This window comes from Gouania willdenowi, chromosome 6, assembly GCF_900634775.1.
Source record: "Gouania willdenowi chromosome 6, fGouWil2.1, whole genome shotgun sequence".
Taxonomy (NCBI): Eukaryota; Metazoa; Chordata; class Actinopteri; order Blenniiformes; family Gobiesocidae; genus Gouania; species Gouania willdenowi.
In genome coordinates this window covers 44,795,502-44,816,071 of record NC_041049.1, presented here as the reverse complement: position 1 = coordinate 44,816,071, position 20,570 = coordinate 44,795,502, and the positions used below count along the sequence as shown (strand labels likewise).

The 20,570-nt window shown below is 36.5% G+C and overlaps 2 protein-coding genes across 3 annotated transcripts in view; one reads left to right on the top strand and one right to left on the bottom strand.

The window, feature by feature from the left end:
• The window catches only part of ube2na (ubiquitin-conjugating enzyme E2Na), a 33,523-nt gene extending 23,305 nt beyond the window's left edge, over positions 1 to 10,218 (bottom strand). The window contains exons 1-4 of one of the 2 annotated variants that reach the window (XM_028448512.1): positions 10,097 to 10,218; positions 5,017 to 5,263; positions 4,776 to 4,916; positions 1,004 to 1,077 (exon numbers count right to left, since the gene is read on the bottom strand). In XM_028448512.1, coding sequence (XP_028304313.1) covers positions 1,004 to 1,077; positions 4,776 to 4,916; positions 5,017 to 5,263; positions 10,097 to 10,126 — 492 coding nt within the window. In that variant the 5' untranslated portion in view covers positions 10,127 to 10,218. Of the gene's footprint in view, positions 1 to 716; positions 1,078 to 4,775; positions 4,917 to 5,016; positions 5,264 to 10,096 lie in introns of those variants that run through there. The other variant, XM_028448511.1, reaches the window with a different exon arrangement.
• A 1,890-nt stretch (positions 10,219 to 12,108) lies between these two features.
• On the top strand, positions 12,109 to 15,731 carry c1qtnf13 (C1q and TNF related 13). Its single transcript, XM_028448296.1, has 2 exons — positions 12,109 to 12,139; positions 14,677 to 15,731. The coding sequence occupies exons 1-2, from the start codon at positions 12,109 to 12,111 to the stop codon at positions 15,729 to 15,731; spliced, it is 1,086 nt and encodes a 361-aa protein (XP_028304097.1).
• Positions 15,732 to 20,570: the final 4,839 nt, after the last annotated feature.

Below are 20,570 nucleotides of genomic sequence, written 5' to 3'. Positions count from 1 at the left end.
AATATGACAAACATATCCGTGTTTTTTGTATGAACTTAGATATATATCAATTTTTTTTTTTAAAGAACCCGTTCCTCCCTGCGGAAAATCAGTCTGGAATGTATTTTTTTATTGCTCAATTAAACATTTCTGGTTTTCCTTTCAGTTAGACATTCACCATTTTAGTTCTTTGTGTTTTTAAATCAAATTGTAATTACAAAGTCAAATAATTAGGTCTATTTACACAAGATAGACATGATATGAACCATTTAGTTTAATTTTTAATTCCACCAAGTTACCAGCACGGATCACACACTTTTATTACAGAAAAAAATTATTGAGAAAAACTGACCCATTTATTTTTAACCAATAGATTAAATACATTTTAAACTAAAACATTTTACAATTTAATAAAATAAAGTTATATATATATATATATATATTAAACCCCTGGAAAGATCACCTCAATAAATCAATATTTTCTAAAATGCAAAATAATGACTTGACTAGAATAAGTGCTTGTATCAGGTATGAGGCCGACAAAATCAGCCCTCTTTTATTTTGCTGATCACAAACCAACATCCGATATCGGGAGACCCCTACTGAAAAGTCACCAAAGCTTTGAAATAGTAGTCATAGAAACCCTGAACCTTGAAGTGGTTTTTATTCATCCTGTTTGACTGTTACCTCTACAAATTGTTGTGCAAACTTCTAAAAACAAAGACAAAAATGGAGGCTGATGTTAGAAAATTTTAATTAAAAAAAAACATACAAAGTATAATACACTGGTCACATTTAGAAAGTCACTTATCCTGCTGTTTTCCCCTAATGTGTAAGAAACTGAAAGAACCCTTTATTCCAAGCATTTTCTAATAGCTAAAGTGGATTAAAAATCACCCCAGAGCTAGCTGATGTTGGACACATACTGTCTATCTACGTATAAATACAAAGCACATGATAAAAGATCAGAACAAAGCAATGAATGCAAAGGAAGCAGGAGAAATCAGTAGGAATGGAGGTTTATTCACTTGGCTCTCCTGTCATTCAGGCAGCTTCCACTGGAATATTCTGAAGCATAAAGTCTGGTCCATTTCTTGGCTGTGGAGTGAAAAACGTCTCATGAGCCCAAACAAGACACGGCAGCATTAGCACATTTAAACCTTTTACCCACACAAATAGAGCAACTTTCCTTTTTCCATAAACCTGTCATTTCAGAACAATTCCAAAAACAAAAATTAATCTACAGAGGGAAGGAAACACCTTCCTTGGAAGGACAAGCATTCTAACAATGATTAGAGCACGCGCCAAACTTAAGGCTGGGGGCCCAAATCCAACCACTTAGAAAAAAAAAAAAAAAAGTAAAAACAATGAGAAAACATGAATCATTGTGTGAAATTACCAAGTACTTCAGTTACTGCTCCAAATACACAAAAACTGCTCATTTTATACTAAAATTGTTAAAGAATCCTCATTTGTTGAAAAATTCTGCAGTTTTCCTAAAATTATTCTACAAAATTTTGCCAAATTAATTAAAATGACTCATAAAATCAAAGAAATTTAAGTGAGGATCCCGCAAGGACTGATGTCTGTCACTTAACGCTTACATACTTCATATATCATTTATATATAAGAGAGAAAATGAGGGTACAAAAACTTTGAAATTGTTGATTTTTAGCACCTAAATACTGTGGCCCACTTGAGATCAAAATGCTCTATTTTTGGTCCCTGAACTAAAAAATAGTTTGACACTCTGTGTTAGAATAAATTATTGGTTTTAAGAATGAAAAGATTCTTTTAGGGATAAAACATATTTTTCATGAGTTGGCACATAATTTTCCATTTCAAAATTTCCCTAATTCCATTTCAGGGTTTACACATTTCCATGTAACTTTATATTTTTCTTTTTTGTTTTTGTTTCATCCTCTTTCCCTGTTTAAATGACTTTACTGGATTTTAAACTTCGAAAATGTACTAAACACGCTAAATTGGGTTAGAAAGTCAACTACTGTTATTCATTTTACATTTTATGAGCTTTAGACAATGTAAACAGGATGTTAAACTCTAATCAGATAACATTAGCCACACTGCTAACCTTCAGTTACCTGCTTAACAGAAAACAATCTCATTCAAATGTGTGATATGGTCCCAAAATAATATTTATCAAACCTTTAATTACTGTTAAATCACCAGGTAAACACATCACCAGTACAGTTAATACACCACCAGCTAATCCTGTCTTTGTAGGAGAGCCATTACACATGTGAATGCAGTCATAATAATCTGAACACATTAAAAACTCTTCAGATGAAGCTCTGCATTCATTTACAGTCAGAGAATAACATGATCACCACTCATACCGTAACAAGTAGCGAGAGATTTTGAACGGGAATATTGGTGGAACTGGACAGATTTGTCCATTTGTCATATTTTGTTGCCATTCAATCACCCATTTTCAAGTGAAAAACAGCTGTAAATGTGTGATATTATCCCAAAACATGCATTTCTGAGTCATATTAGGGCATAGTTTTAAATAAAAGCTTTTAGATTATTGTACACATCTGTACATTTGTAATTATTAGGGGTGTAAAAATACACAAAAATCACGGTTCGATACGTACCACGGTTTTGAGGTCACGGTTTGGATAATTTTTGGTACAGTATGGAACAAAATGCAAAACATAAATTTGCTTGCTGTTTATTCCAAACTTTAGTAAACCAACTATGTATTTAAAATTATACAAAATATGAAAACAACATTAAAAAAATTACTATTCTGTTGTAAAGTGCTGCCTGGTAATAATAATATTCTCAAACAAAAAATACATAAAATATTATAAAAATAGGCTCCTCACAGATTGTTAACAGCTTTTATTCGCTGCTATAAAGACTCAGATGGCAGTTGTTATAGCTTTGGCCAGATCTGAATACACCTTTTTCGCGTGACATCAGCACTTGACTTAGCAATGCGTGCTGCCATTTTAAGAGTGGTAATCATTTGCCTGACAACCGCTATTTACCGCTGATTTTGCAGTCTGACTGATTTTTATCGTAGAATGCCCAAATCCTGCGTAGTATTGGCTGCCATAACCACGCCTGGCTGAAGGAAAAGATATCATTTTACAGAATACCTACAGAAAAACGCCAGAAACGGAAATTATGGATCGAAGCACTGAGGAAAACAAACGTAGATGGAACTACATGGAGTCCAAAATCAAAGTGGTCGTATGTTTGCAGTCGACAATTCATTAATGGTAAGTTGTGTATTTTGGGGATCTAATTTCTTCCTGACTGATTTTATGACATTGATTATGAATTAGCATACATTTAAATTGTAATTTTTTCAGTAATGACTGAAATGTTTATGCTAGTATGTCTAACTTGAAGACAAGCAACATGAAATTAACAGTAAATATGCAATGCGTTGACGTGTATATGAACTGGAAGTATATTAAATAAACAAATGTGCTTCATATACACATTTATATTACAATTTAAGCTGTATTATTGTTATTATATTATTAGCGGCACTAGCCTAGCATAGCCACATTGCACAACGAGCCAATTATCATGATGACACAGGCCTATAGTATATTGACACAAAAACATATACATAAGCCTACCTTTAAGAAAATATATGCATCCAAGCTTTTATAAGTCCTCATCTTCTCCATTGTGTAGACGCCAGGGCTGTTAATGAGCTACTCGTAAATAACAGGCCATTGGAGATCTGGCCATGTTGTCGGGTCGTTTTTCTATTAACCTTGAGGTGCTCTGTATGGACATGACTCCAAACCAACCAGATGTAACTTCCCTTCATATGCTTGGCCTTTGACTCTAATCTGCTAAAATATTCCGACAACATTGAGTAAAACCTTTGTGTTGTCTGCGGTAAATAGTGTAAATAGCGGTTGTCAGGCAAATGTATACCCCTCTTAAAATGGCAAAGGGCGTTGCTAAGGCAAATGTCCCGGATGATGATGTCGCCGCGAAAAGGTGTATTGCTAGGCAAAGGCTGCTTAAATGCTGAAGTCAGCTGCGTTTGCACTAAGGACGTTTTCTTTCTTGTCGCAGTGATATTTGCACTCGGGTGGTGCCGTTTCAAGTGAGTTAGCTTGTTCGTCGTGTTCCCGGAAACATGCCCGATCTCAGCTGAACAATGTCGGCACACTGCCCTCGTTTTATCCACTTGTCTTACTTCGTTGCAGTATTTCACCCGGAAGCCGACGTGTTCCCAAGCAGCAGACTTTAACGACAGGGGAGGGTCCTCCAGCTCTTGTTTCTTGCTAGCGTTAGCCATGTCGTACGGGCTGCACATGTAGCTGCAGGCGGAAGTAAACACATGCAACTTGCGTTCTGTTCCGGAAACTTACCCCTGCACAACCCTGTACCCGAACCGAACGTCCTATACCGAAACGGTTCAACACAAATACATGTATTGTTACACCCTTAGTAATTATTATGATCAATTTATTTATTCTACTATAATGTGTGCACTTGTATTTAATCATTCAATTAACAGTTTTATACTTAATTATGTATGTTTTGTTTTTCCATTGTTTAGTGTTTCTTCTTTTAATTTATAATTTTAATATCAAGCTTCTGTAACAAAGTAATTTCCCTCTGTGATAAATAAAGTATTTCTGATTCTGATAAAGAGGGGATAGAAAATGGATCAGATTGTTTTTTTTCTGTTTCAGACGGCGAATTTCTTTTTTTTGTTTCTCACAGCAAATCAGAGTTACAGATCTGTAACGGAACAGCAATAAAATGGAAAACATCAGATCAGATCTGTCTACCTGTTTCTATGGCGATTGCTTCGTTGCTCTTCCACTGCTCGGCCACATCGTTAGCTAGGGGGTCGTCAGGGTTGGGTGCACTGAGCAAAGCCTGGATGGATAGCAGCACTGTACGGATCTGTAGAGCTGGAGACCACTTATCTGAAGAAAACATATGAGACAAAAAGATGGAAAAATAAAACAGCAGCTCATACAAACCAATCTGACAGAACTTCAAAAGCCTAACCGAGAAAGAAATCACCTTTCAAAATGTCCAGACATATCCTGCCCAGCTTGTCGATGTTGGGATGGTATATTTTGGTCATAAAGCGCACTTTAGGGGCAGCCATGGGATATTCCTCTGGTAAAAACAGCTCCAGTTTGAAGCTGCCTCCCTCAAACGGCGAGTCCTTGGGCCCCAGAATGATGACATGGAAGTAGCGAGCGTTAGCTTCGTCTGGCATCGCTGAGATACCCTGGACCCGCTCAGCGAGCAAGCGCTGCGTTTCCTGTTGAACAAGGTGGAAGAAATGAGCCTTGATGGAGGAAACACCAAAAAAAAGTCTTTGGTTTGTGTGTCAGAGCAAGTGAGACTGCACACAAACACAAACAAGAACAGGTCGGACAATCTGTCACTCAACGTGATGTGGGGGGGTGGGGGGGGGGGGCAACCAGGCTGCATTCCTGTCACAACATATCACAGGTTCCTTATGTTAGCATTGAGAGTTCCTGGATGACACAGACCCAATGTCCCTTTCTATCAGCGATGGACAACTTTTATCATAAAAGCCACAGAGATTGTCAACATTTAGAATAATGACCCATCAATAGGATTAATACAGGAAACAAAGGGTTTTCTGTTTTTTATGTTTCATAAAAGTACTGTGTATTCTAACAGTCTATACTTTTGTTGTTTTGTGTAATTTTTCTCATTTGGTCTGTTTTTGTTTTGTGTCTTTTTTCCCTTTTATTTGGCCTGTTTTTTTTAATAAGTTTTTGTTGTCAGTTTGTGTATTTTTCTGTCATTCTGTATATTTTTTTATGTTGTTTTGCCTATTTTTACTCATTGGGCCTCTTTTTGATGTTTCTTTGTCAGTTTGTGTATTTTTCTGTCATTCTGTGTATTTGTTGATGTTTTGTTTTGGTTTTTTTGTCATTTGGTGTGATTTTTAACATGTGGGGCAGTGTGCAAAGCTGCAGAGGTGCTAACCTGACCTTAGAAAAGCCTGTAATTTAACAGCTGCATTATTATAAATTAGTCATTGGAAAGGGTGGAGTCATAGTTGAAAAGCTGCAGAGCAAGTAACACAAATGTATGAAATGAATGAATATGGATTTAAGCTTCCTACACAGTTGTTCTCCTTTCAACTAATGCCCAAAATGTGAAATTGCTGATTTTGAACAACTGTGGACTATAATTAGTTTGTTGTGCCTTGACATGTTTGCAGCCAAAGCTAACTAAAAAACAATCGTATAAAAACTCAAGTTCTTAAACCCTCTGGGACTTAAAGCGTTTTTGCTGTTTTTTCACTGCGTTTGATTTTACCTTTATATTTCATATAAGGAAATCCATAAACTTGCCTTATTTGGTATCATTTTTTTCACAGGGGAACCTCACAAATGTGACTCTGACCATTTTTTTTGTTTTATTAGGGCTCAAATTAAAGTGGGAAAAAGTTAGGATTTTTCACTATAGAAGTCACAAACATTTTTAACAAATCAATTTTTATTGCTTGTATAGCAAATCTAGATAGTTATATATAGATATTTACAGTGAAATGGAAGCAATGTCTCAGGTGATTTGTACAACTATTTAGAAAAAAAGTATGAATCGCAAATACAGGTAAAGACAAATTATTTGTGCCTCATTGTGTTGATATAAAACAATAAACAAATATACTAGACACTACACTACACTCCACTTTCACTCATTACACACTCACCAAACAGTCAAATCAGTAATAATCACTATTATTATCTCAAATCTCCCAACTCACTTTGGCTTTCTCCGTCTCTCTTTGTTTACTTTTCGACTATCAACAAAATGGGCGTTATAAGTGAAATTTTGATTGGACGATGGGCTTCTTCTTCTCAACCAATAGGAAGAAGCTATAGTGTCACGTTTGAGAATAGCTTCTCACCCGTCTTTATGCAAGCACGCACTGAACGCTCAAGAAAATGTCACAGAAAAACACATGCACATTTTCCCTCATATTTCCTTTTGTTTGGCCAATCAACATCATTTCAAAAATGGTTTGTAGTTTGAAATCCGCACTTTCGACAAAAGTTGAAACAGCGATCCAAGGATGCTGCGCTTTCCCGCTATTGGCTCTTTAAAATGATCATGTGATCAGGACATGTAGGCCACAGAGGGTTAGTTTGATTTTTTACTAATAAAGCTCTTTTTTTTCCTCACAGATCCTTTCAAACCCATACCTGAGACAAACAATAAAGATGAGTTGGCCAATGTCCAACCACATGTGCTTTGTTTGTGACTGTCCTTTCTTCCATGGGACTGGGAGTAAGATTCCTGAAATGTTTCAGATAACCCACAGACAAAACCGTGCAGTGAAAACACAGACAGAACAAGGCCTCCCAGTCCCAGTCACACGCTTTGATGGGCTCAAGGTCTCAGCCCATTACCTACTATTCCTTTCACACCAACACCTGTGAACATTTCCTGATTATTAGAGCGCAAATATCTGCTTCAGTACAATGGAAATATAACGCCATCTTAAATCAATTATTGTTACAACTTTAACTCACAATATCCTGATAAATTGATGAAGAATCATCTAAAAAAAAAATCCCGTCTTCAAAAAAAGTTTTTTGTGTAGTTCATAGCACTCACTGGCATGTAGTAGTCCAAACACACTAAATATGCACAAAATGACAAAAAGACTTTAAAAACACATAATAAAGCTATACAAAGTAACTCATAACGCAAAAACTAAAAGACAGAATGACAGAAAACATAAACACACAAAGACTCTGAGATCTACAACAAAAATATACAAATTGAAACATAACACAAAGCTACAAAAATAAACAAAATCACAGAACATGCAAAGCAAAAACACACAAAAGACTACCTAATGCAAATTTAATTCTCTCACGCACACAGTGTTTTTTTTTTTTAAGATATCAGACCCACTTTAGTTTTTTTTAAAAGCCATTTATGCAGTCACTCCTGTAGATTCTACGCAGCATTCAACTTATCCTGAGTTACCATGACTACCTGTCAACACTGAACTGTTCTGCAAAGCTGCATTTAAGACAATTGTATATGAAATAATTCATTAACGGTATCATTGCAGTCCAATCAAATCCGACATTGCACACCTTTGAACCAAGCAGCAGCCATGTTGAAAGTCTCAGGTCAATCTGAACCTGAATTGCAGAGATATTTGATCAACAGACACACATTCCTTGCTTTATAGATAGATGACTAAAAAAATACACAAAATGACTAATTACACACAAAAACACAACAAAATACACAGAATATACAAAATGACAATAAAACAGAGTCCAAAAACACAAAACAAAAACAAAATACACAAGATGGCTCATAACACAAAATGCCAAAAATAGAAAAACATACAAAACAAAATCAAAATTTACTTAGTTACTCAAAATGAGACATTACTCCAAAATATACGACAACAAAAAAAACACAAAAAATGACAAAAATACAAACAATGAATTAACTGAAATGAAAAGAAATACAAAAACACCACACAAACAATGACTGGAAAATACACAAAACAAAACATGCAAAAATGACTGGAAAATACACAAAATGACAAAAAAAAAAAAACACATGAAATCTTTGTTATTTCCTGTAATAAAGGTCCTATATCATGCAAAAACACCCCCAAAGTATTATTGGTCTTCCTTTCTGCATCTCTGAGCAGTCCTCACTAATCTTGCTCTCTGAGCTGCTGCTCTGCCCTCCTTTGAAAAACTTTAGTGAGATCACTAAAGTCTGAACCGCCTCCTCCAGGAAGTGCCTGCTGCCGTGTGAGTACCAAATGCAAGTACTGTATATCCAACTTCAGTCGTGGGTACAATACAAGCGACATCCCCTACAAAATACGTCTACACAAGCAATGCGCTGAGCCGTTCCATTTTTAGTATCCGTTTTATCGCCTTGTAACACCTTTGACCTGATCTGACGTGTTGGTGACACAATACAATGCAGCGGTTGGACAAAATAAATAATTTATCACCTTAAATGCACTATTCCTGTAGTTAATAGAGATAAGGAGGAGAATAAAGTGACTTAGCAGCCAGTGAGAGTTTGAAGCAGCTGAATTACTCTGTTGCTGCTGCTGCGATAAACAACACAGCCTGCAGCGCTGAGACGGACTCACAATCACGATAGTTGCTTAAATATTCACGTGTTTTACTGTAATGTGTAGTTTTTTGGCTGAAAACAATAACAACAGTGTGTGGTTAGCGTCAGCGTCTATAGACACGCCCGCTCATGAATATGCATAAGTAGGCTCCACAATAGCCTGTTTTTAGAACTGCTCAGAAAGTGACTTTTCAGAGGCTAAAACTCTGGAAAACAGGCAAGTTTGGGAAAATAAACCTCAAATACTGTGTTGATGGGGTTCATAGAATAAATGGAGATGGGTGAATGATAGCATAATACTGGACCTTTAAAGCTCAAATTGGTCATTTTTGTAAATGCTGAGTCTTGCTGACATGAGTATTGATCACGTGACCCTCGGATCAGACAATCACATTTTTGTGGCCCAAATGTAATTCAAGTTGTCCATCTCTGCTTTAGATTTACAGGGTATAAAGTTTAAGAGCGTCAATAAACGCTTGATTGTTGGACATTTGAGTTTTGGTCAAAAATGAAAAATAAATATGACGCATTTTGTTGGTATTGTGGATTTGGTTTCCTCGTTCACTGACACTGGTTGCTTTTGTGGTTGTCAGTAGTTACAGTCGGTTAAAAACAGACTTAACCACAGCTATAACCACCAACACAGACTGACATTAGTCATCCATTAACAAGGTAACCTGTTAGTCCGTAACAGCCATGAAAACCCACGTAAAACACATATAAAGTAGTCGTACTAAAAAAGTTGGAATTTATTTCACCACTATTTATTTATAACAGCAACTCTGCGTCGTTTTAAACCTTTCATATCAGTGACTTTTGGTATTTAGGAGCGATACGGAAGTTCCACAGTCAGGCTGACGTTAGCTCCCTAGATGCTAGCGTTAGCATACATCACCGGGAAGCAGCGGGATTTCATGCGTGTTAAAGCGAGGCTGAGGCCGGGAAAGAGTGCAGCCTGAGCGCTGCTGTTACCGTGGTTTACCTTAATGATCCTGCGGGGCATAGCGCTCATCTTGTCCGATAGCAGCAGTCAGTCTCAGGTGAGATTCCCTCCGTGGTCGAACCTGAAAGGAAACACACGGCTTCCGGGTTGGTTACGTCACGAGAGCAATAGATCACCTGACGTTTTTCACTCACTGTTTAGTACATGTATGAAATTGGTGGCCCGGGGGCCACAGGCGGTCATCGGGCTCCTTTTGTGCGGTCCTCAAAGTTAATGCACAAAAAATGACAGAAAAACACACAAAATTACTCCAAAAAAACACAAGAGGACAACAAAAATACACAAATTTACTCCAAAAGTACAACATAAATACTAAAATTTACTCAGAAAATGTAAAAAAACAACTGGCAACTGGCGGCCAGGGGGCCACAAGCGGTTATCGGGCTAATTTTTGGCGGTCCTCAAAGTTAATGCACAAATTATCAAAAATAAAATGCACAAAATGACAGAAAAATACACTAAAGAAAACAAAAACACACAAGAGGGCAACCAAAATACACAAAATTTCTCCAAAAACACACAAATTTACTCCAAATTTGCGCTTAGGTTCACAGAAGTGGTTCTTGCGCACACATTGGTCATTAGGAGCGTGACGATATCTCGATACAGCAATATATCACTATATTTTTTTCGCACGATCAATTAGAGATATGCTCACGCTATCGATTTTTAATTTTGTAATTTTTATCTTATTTTTTTAATTTTTTTAAAAAAAAATTCAAAACCTTTTCTGCTTTTTCTCTAAAATATGCAGGTAGGTCTTCACAGAGATGTTGTCACTGTTTGTTGAAGGAACCAATATATTGTTTACTGGAATATTGCACTATAATGGTGTCACTGGTAAGAAAGACCCTATTTATTGTTTACAGAAAGCACTATTGGAGATACTTATTCATTTACATTGGTATGTTGACACTTATTTACAGAAATGTTCCACTAAAATAGTGTCACTGTTCATAGAAAAGTTTTTCAATTTATTGTCTTTAAGAGATATTTTTTCACTTAATCTTTTTTTGATTTCTGACCAATATATTGATAATAATATCGTCATATTGTGAGATAATTGTTATCGTGAGCTTTGTATTGCGTATCGTATCGTAAGGTACCCAGAGGTTCCCACCCCTATTGGTGGCACTGGCATGCCTTGGGCTGCGGGATAAGCTTGTATTAGGCTGAACTTTAGATACGTTGATCCCAAACACCAGTTCTAGGTATAACTACTCGTTTCTTCCCTCTGTTTATGACCACCATTGTTATTCTTAAGCTGGGTGCTGTGTCACCCGCTTCAATTTTTCCATACTTGTCACCAGACTGGCTTTTAATATAATATAATAACACAATAAGCACAACTATAACACCACATTGCACTCCCACCTTGAAATAGTTGACTCCTTCGCACCCCTTCCGTTGTCCCACCCCGACTCCCTCTTCCATGCACCCTTCCCCCTCACCTACATGTAACACTGCCCTCTCTTTTCATGTTCTACCTTAAATAAAGTTTTTCTTACCCTTTTTTAGGGACGACACTAAGTGATGGTCACAATTATGCAGATTTAAAAAAAAATAAAATTGTTCCTACAAAATAAAAGCACAGAATCTTCTTTTCCCATTTATTTATTTATTTTGTTAACAAAATGAAAGGCAATTTCTGCTACTTCTGTTCTCTTGATTTAAATCAACCAGTGTCTTATATCTTCTCAGTTTTTCTGTTGTTGTTGTTGTTGATTTTCCAGACAAAACAGAGAGAACAAAGACAAAACAACTCACATGCATAAATAATCTACAATGTTCAGTCATGATTTCACATTTATAGAGACTGCAGATCACATCAGAGACATGAAGCAGACGCGTTGGGCTCCTCCTCCTCCTCCTCCTCCTCTTCTTCCTCCTCGTGTGGTGGTGAAGACAGATGTTTCTTCTCTCCTGGTGTCAGGGCTGTCACGTCGGCCTTTGCTGTGCACATTATTTGACTGAAAAACAAAGTCATAATAATGCAGCTTCTGCCTCTTCTCGGCTCCACAGGTAAGTCTAGTGTTCACTTTATAATAGAATGATCAAAAACCTTTGTGTCACTCTCTTATTGAAAGTATGTGTGAGTGTTTCAAAAGTACTTTGAACTTGATGAAAGCTTTAGCAATTTGTTATAGGAAACAAGGATTTGTCGAGTAAATTCATATTTGACCGTCCTTTACCTGTTTCTGTTGTGTTAAAACTATTTGCCAAGTTCATTTTTAACTAATGTACTTCACACTTGTTGTTTTAGGCTTCGATTTAAAGGATTCCTCGCTTTTTCAGCGTCACTAAGGATCTATCATTAGTGTTGTGTAATAACATGAACATTACAGGGGAAACCAGCAGGTGTCAAACATCAACCTGCAATTATTATGGTCTGTTCTGTTGGCCTAACACCAACAGTCACTGTTTTAAAGTCAGATAAATCCAACATCCTTGGACTGTATAAAGCATTGACTTCACTGAAATATGCAAAAACCAAATATTTAAAATATGAATTTAAATCATCTCCTCTCCAGCGTCATTACTGTCATCCTTTCCTGGGATTTGAGATGTGTTTAGGGTGAAGTTACATTCAGATATTGCGCTGGTGTCTTTGCGCCTCATCTCCCCGACTCTCTGACATTTTTCATTGTCTAACAGACACAAGGACAGACGAACCAGCAGCTAATGCTCTCCTCTCTCTCAGGGCACTGGGAAAACAGACCTTATCAGCCACAATCCAGGAGATCCTGTTCCAACCATGCAGTCTACGTGCTTCAATTCATAGCTAACATGATCCAATGGTTTACAAAGACACACACTGAGGTGCAGAAATAGAGTGAATGCATATCTTTGCAGTAAGGGCTCAACGTTTTGAGGTTTTGTGGATCTAAGTATAATCATATAAGTTGGATGATAAATGCTCTCGTGCCAAAAAAAAAAAAAAAAAAAAACTGAATCTAAATCAGACACGGGAACGGTCAGATTTTTTTGCCATCCCATACTGATTTCCCCAAAAACTGACATTCGAGACGTTCATTTATTACAGAAAAACAGAAAATAAGATAAATGAAACAAAAGACCACAAAAACAAACCAAATGACTTTTAAAACAGCCAAAGATACTCCAAAAACACACAAAACCACATAATACACAAAAATACAGAAAATGACAACAAAAAACACACAAAATGTGTTAAAAAAATTGCACACAATCGCTTTGTTCTTTCCCGTGTTAATAATCAGATCAGTCATTATTATAATTGCTGACATGGATGTTGATCATGGGACCCTCGGATCAGACAATCACATTTTTGGGGCCCCACTGTGTTGCTCATCCTTAATCTAAATTTTGTGAAAACACTTAAAATACACCTAGAAATAGCAAATGCTAGTTATATTTTAAACTATAGACAGAATGACCAATTTGAGCATAGGGAAGATGAAAGGTTTCTGTGTATTTTGTTTTCATTTTGTGTGTTTTTAGGTTGATTTGTGTACTTTTGTTGTCCTTTTGTGTAATTTTATTGTTATTTGGTGGGTTTTTTGTTATTCTGTATATTTTTTGAGTCATTTTGTGTATTTTTGCTGTTTTTATGTTGTGTGTGTGTGTTTTTCTGTAATTCTGTGCATTTACTTTGGGGGCCTCACAAAACTAGACCAAGGGCCACATGTGGCCTTTGGTATAAGACTTTGATGACTCACATCACATTCAGAAAAAGTGCAATTTGAGAGGAAGAAACTATGATGAAAATCTATGTTTTATTCTGAAAATATCTTAAATTGATCATGTGACCTGTGGGTGTCACATCCATTGCACAAGTATGTCTAAAGTATGGAGAGTTTCTTCTGGAGGGCCACAGTCCTGCATGTTTTTGATCCCACCTGCATGAATGAAAGGCTCATTACCAGGTTGGATGCTTTCATTAGATTCAGATAATGGTGGTGCAGGGATACATCATCCAAAAAACTAAACAAAAAACAAAAAATGTTTTTCTAAAAAAATGAGGTTTTTATTCCAATTATTATTATTTTCTTTATAAATATTGTTTTCTCTCCAAAAATATATATTTTTCCTTTCCAAAAAGGTTCTTTCTTTCAAAAACATTTGTTTTTTTTCTCTAGCAATATTGTTTTTCTTTCTAGAAATTATGGTTTTCTTTCAAAAAAATAAGGTTTTTCTCTCTGAAAAGTTCTTTTTTTTCCTAAAATTTATGTATTTCTTTTTTCTAAAGTTGTTTTTGTCTTTCTAAAAAATTTGGTTTTTATTCCAATTATTATTATTTTCTCTAGAAATATTGTTTTCTCTCCAAAAATACAGTTTTTCTTTCTAAAATATAGTTTTTCTTTCAAAAAAGGTTTTTTCTTTCTAAAATTTAGTTTTTTCTCTTTAGCAATATTGTTTTTCTTTCTAGAAATGATGGTTTTCTTCCAAAAAAACAAGGTTTTTCTCTCTGAACAGTTTTTTTTTTTTTTTTTTTTTCTAAAAGTGATATTTTTTTCTTCTAAAAATATGGTTTTTCTCCTTAAAACTTTTTTTTTCTCCCTGTCTCCCTCCTGTTGTAGCTCCATGGAGTGTCTTTTACTACTGGGCGTGTTTGTGCCTCCTGTTCACCCTCTGTGGACCGGTCTGTCCCCTGTACGCCCCGACAGTGACAAATGAAGCACGCTCTGCTTTCTCTGCCACTCAAACCAACAGTGTGGTGGGAGGCAAACAGAAGGCGGTGACTTTCAACAGGCTCATGGTCAACATCGGGGGGGATTTCAACCCAGACAACGGTCACTTCCGCTGCCGCATCCCAGGGGCCTATTACTTCTCCTTCTCTGTGGGAAAATATCCCAATAAAATCCTGTCAGTCATACTGGTGAAGAACGGAGAAGAGGTGCAGGCCATGGCTTATGATGACTACAGAAAGAAAGGGAGGAAAGTCCAGAGCCAGAGTGTGATGCTGAGTTTGGAACATATGGACACTGTGTGGCTGCTGATACAGAAGAACCCTCAGTACGCTCTGTACAGCAACGCTGGCCCTTACATCACCTTCTCTGGTTACCTCATCTATCCTGACGTCCTTTCCACTGGACACATCAGTAACCACCTGTCTCCTCCTGATGTGACCTATCCCCTCTGCCCTCCTCAGGTCAAAGGTCACGCTAAGGAGCCGCCACGCTCGGCCTTCTCAGTGGCTCGCACGTCAACCATGATGGGCCACAGCAGCCGACTGCAGGACAAGCCGCCTTTGACCTTTGATGTGGAGTACGTCAACATCGGGGGTCACTTCAACAAGTCCTCAGGCCTGTTCACCTGCCACTTCCCCGGGGCCTACTTCTTTGCCTTCACAGTGGGGAAGCATCCGCGTAAGGCCGTGTCCGTGAAGCTGATGACAGGTAAAGGTGAGGTTCAGGCCATCGCCTTTGATGAGGACACGTCCAAGAGGAGAGAGATGCAGAGTCAGAGTCTGCTACTGTCTCTGCACAGAGGGGAGCGAGTGTGGCTCTACAGTCAGCAGGACGAACGCTACGCCGTCTACAGCAACCAGGGCCGCTACACCACCTTCTCTGGGTTCCTGGTCTATCCTGACCCAGAGGCAGCTCCAACAAGCCAGGACAGAACTCAGCTGTAATGTAGTGTAACTCAGACGGGCTGCTTTTATCACAGCGGGGGCCACTAAAGTGTGATAGTATCTGATCTGATATTAACAGTCAATAGAACAATAACCAATCTGAGTAATAATACAGGAAAGAATAGAGGTTATTGTGTGTTTTTGTCATAGTTTTGTTTTTTAATCTTTTTGTGTATTTTTATCTCCTTAGTAGTTTTTGTTGTTAAGTTTTGGAGTATTTTTTATTTTTATTTTTGTATTTTTAGTGTCATTTCTAATATTTTTATTTTTATTTGGTGTATTTTTTAGGTCATCTTGTGTATTTTTGTTGTATTTTTCCGTCATTCTTTGTATTTTTCTCTCATTTGGTGTGTTTTTGTTGTTGTTTTATGCCTTTTATTTTGTCTTTTTACATGTTTTTCTGTTTTTTGGGTTGTTTTTTTTTTGGAGTCATCTTGTGTATTTTTCTTGTCCTTTGATGTGTTTTTCTGTCATTTTGTGCTTTTTTGGAGTCATTTCGTTATTTCTCTGTGGATCAAAAAAAAATAAATTGTGCCTAGTGCGATAGTATCTGATCTGAGGGCCACATTATTAACATTCAATAAAATAATAACCAGTCTGAGCATTAACACAGAAAAGAACAAAGGTTTTGTTTGTTTTTTAAATTATTTCGTGTATTTTTATTGTTGTTTCTTTTATTTGTCCTCTCATTTGGCACGTTTCTCTTGTTGTTTTGTAGGTTTTTGGAGTAATATTTTGTATATTTGGTGTGATTTTGCATATTTTTCTGTTATTTTGCAGTATTTTTGTTGTTTTATGCTTTTTTTTTTATTGTTTTTGGAGTCTTTTTTGTATTTTTAATGTCATTTTGTGGGTTTTTGTTGTTGCTTTATGTATCATTAGTCGTTTTGTGTAATTTTCTGTATTTTTGCGTTTGTTTTGTGTATCTTTGTTATTGTTCTCTGTATTTATGTTGTCTTTTTGCATGTTTTTCTGTAGTCATTTTTGTCGTCATCTTGTGTATTTTTTGTCATTTTGTGTCTTTTTAGAGTAATTTTTGCCTTGGGGGTTGCACAAAGTTAGACACGGCCCCTGGGCCGTCAGTTGCTCATGTTTACCCCACTAGCTTCTGTTGTTAAAGTAAATCTGTACAACTCAGTATTTCTCTGTGGATCATTTAAAAAAATACCTGTCATTGTTTTTGTGTATTGGTAAATGATATTACCCTAAACTGCCATCAGATGGTGCTCATCTCCCATTATAATCTAGATTCTGGATCTGGAATTTGGAAGTCCTTTTGGCACAACTAAATATAATCTTATATTCCATGCTGCCAGATATTTGCATTTATTAATTACAGATGATTCTTTTATAAATAGGTTTAGATTTCCATTTGAAAGGTAACAAACATGTAAATGATGTAAAGTTGATTAAAATGTACTTAAGTCATGCATGTGTAATATTTGTATTGCCTTGATTATTGAGGCTTGTCTGTTTTCTATCTAAGGTGTTCAATTATTTTTGTCATCTCTAAGGAAATTCAAAATTTTAGGGTATTTTTTTTTTAACTAAGCATAAATTATAAAATGAAACTATGTCAGTGTGGAGGTAAACTAATATAATTTGCTGAAAGCTTTGGTTTGATGCTGTGGGTCGTGGGAAGCAACCGTTTGGACTATGGAGTTAAAATCAAGCCAAAACCTCAAGAACACACAAAACATGTTTTCTTCAAATACAAAACAGCAACGACAAACCAATGTATTTTGGTTTTGCAAATAAGAAACGTACCTATCAAAAAATTGTTTCACACATACAAAGAAACATGTCTTCAAAAAAAATGTCCTTCAAGTATAAAATTGGACATTTCCTAAAAAGTTTACTGGCACGTGTTTGGATGTGTAAGGTAGAAAATGAATGACAAAAAAAACAACCCTACAATTCTACAACAAAGTCATGTGACTTTGACACAAATTTTCCGCCTTGCAGATTCACACCACATGTCCTGTTTTGGACTTATAGGATATTTGTTTAATTGAAGACATGTTTCTTTGTATGTAAAATCATGCTGTATCTGTTTAATTAACAAAATGCATGAGTTTGAGAAGGATTTTTTGTATCTGCCAACCACACTGAGTTTGTTTCCGATCGTTGGGCGCGGATAAAATACCTTTTGTGTGTTTGTGAGCTTTTGGCAAGATTTCAACACTAGGAGAAAACCATTGTTTGGAATAACAGCATTTAAAATAGGTAGCGGTCTTTTTTTTTCAGTAATGGGTTAATCTAACTAATTCGTTTTTACGCCGTTACAACATCGGTAACGTTACTGAACGTTAAATGCGGTGCGTTACATGCATTGATTAAATAAACTGTTATCCGAAACCACCCCTGCCTTCATACGCAGCTGGAGTGAGGAGGTGGGTTAAAAACGAGGTGAGCGATTACGATTGGCTAAGGCGGCGTCATGTTTCATGGTAGCCAATCAGAGCCAGTGTTTTTACACATGTGCCAGCACACGCCACACACACACATACAGAGCAGATTTGATGAAGCAGCAGAGATGGTGCGCGTAGAGCAGTCTGATGAAAAGTTGACATATTTAAGGTGACGATACAAACACTACTTTAAATTAATTGTGGTCAAAGGCAAGAACGTGTATGTGAAGTGTTCATTATATCCAGGAGTGAAGACTTTGTCCACATCTGAATTATTTGACATATAGCAACTTTTTTTAATTTTTTTTTTAACAGTAACACAAAGTTACTTTCCTTGGTAATGAGTTACTTTTATTATAGAGTAATTCAATTACTAACTCAGTTATTTATTGGAACAAGTATTGAGTAACTAATTACTTTTTAAAGTAACGTTCCCAACGCTGGAGAAAACCCACAAAGAAAAGAGAAAACTTTCCATGTAAAACAGTGTAATGCTCTGGAGTCTGTGAGACTGGACCCAGTCTGAGAGTAATGGAAACTGCTGATCACTTTTATCTCTTTAGATTTCAAAGAAACGTTACATTGACGAGTGTCCCTTTCTTTTCTCCAGCAAGATACAATGCCTGCAAACTGTATTTTCAACACTTTCTGACTTCAGGGCTGAAACCTGGGATTCAATCGGCCCTAAATTGCATTTTAATTGACGATGCACGATATTATCGACACGTTATCAGTATCTGCGATATTGGCTTTAAAATCAAGTATCGGACATCCTGTCGGTATAATTAACTGATAAAACAGCCAGCTTTGCTTCCTTGATCAACCCATAGACGTCATGTACTGTATGTAGATGTCTCACAGCCTCTGGAGAGGCGGGACTAAGTGACACCATCTTGGAGGTAAGAAGCACTCAACAAACTCAAAGTAGAATTATTCACTGAATATTCACTATTGGTATTGAATATCAGCCAAACGAGTCGTAAAATATTGGCAAATCGGCCAAAAATCCAATCTAGTGCATCCCTAATCTTAAGATTTGCATCATGTAACATACTTATAGCAAAGGATTTCACTTCAGACCTTAATGTTTTATTGAAAAATCAGCTCTGCCATGCCACAACTGATGCTTAATGCAATTTTATAGCACCTGAAAGTCATGAAGGAATCTTTTTATTGAAGATGTTGTTGTTGGTATTTTTATGTTTTCTTTTTAAAATGTAATTGAAATTCTACTATTATACATGTTGAATATTTTTTTGCGTTAACAGTTTATCTTGTGCTGTCAAAATGTAGTGAAGAGCAGAATATGTCAGTTGTGGATTTTTTGGTTAACTAATACAATATGAGTTTCTGTTTGCTTCTAAAAACTTTGGAGTTATTTGAACGTTTGTGTAAAAGAATGCACATAACTTAAAGCTGCTGGAGACCAAAGAAATGTATCAGATAAAGACATAATATAGGACATCGATCAATAAATCAAAGATATGTGCTTGAAAAAAAAGATGTTAAATGTTGGAATTGCCACTAGAAAGTTTGTTTCCTTTTCCACTGTAAACACTCTCTTATTGTCATTTTCGGGAATGTTTCGTGCATTGCATTGTGGGATGTGGAGTCCCGTAGACGGATGCACAGAAGTGTTTGTACTTCATTCTTACTGTGATTTCTTAACGTGTTTGTCTCCAAAAATGCTGCCAAAGTGACTTCCCAACACATTTCTGGTGTTTTTACTGAAAGTTGTGGCAAAACAATGACGGATGTTTTAATTTGGGGTTTACATGGACAGATGTGAATCCGGCTGAAATTGAACGTTTGGTGGAGAGAGGTGACATTACGGGGAGTACTGGGAATAAACTAGAACAAAAATAGTGTCAAGAGTAGTCTTTTTCTGAAACACAACATATCATGATAAGAATGAAGTCAAAACACTTCTATGCATCCTTCTACGGGACTCCACATCCCACAATGCAATACTGGAAACTTTTCACAAAGGGCCTGTTTTACGAAGCTGGATAAGTGGGATATCTCTCCGTTAACTTCACCTAACCAAACATTCTCCGTCACAGAGCCCGTGTCCTATGAAAATGTATATGAACATGTTCAAACTATGTGTGCGTTCCTGTGACGGGGTGGAGATTGCAACGTCAGACCAATCACAATCACAGTCACGGACAAATTGCGTAGAGCAACTGATGTTACAATTGAGGAATAATTCTCTAAAAATATGAAAAATTAAAATCCATAATTCAGACCAAAAACAACACTGTTGCTGCAGAAAAAGCAGGAAGAAAAGAACACACTGTTAATGCGTAAAAATGTAAGATTATACAATATGAATCTCTGGGATGATAAACGGACAGCCCTCTGATCAGTTTCACTTTATTACATTACATGTTTCTATTCAGGTAGCCCTCCTCTATTTATCACACAC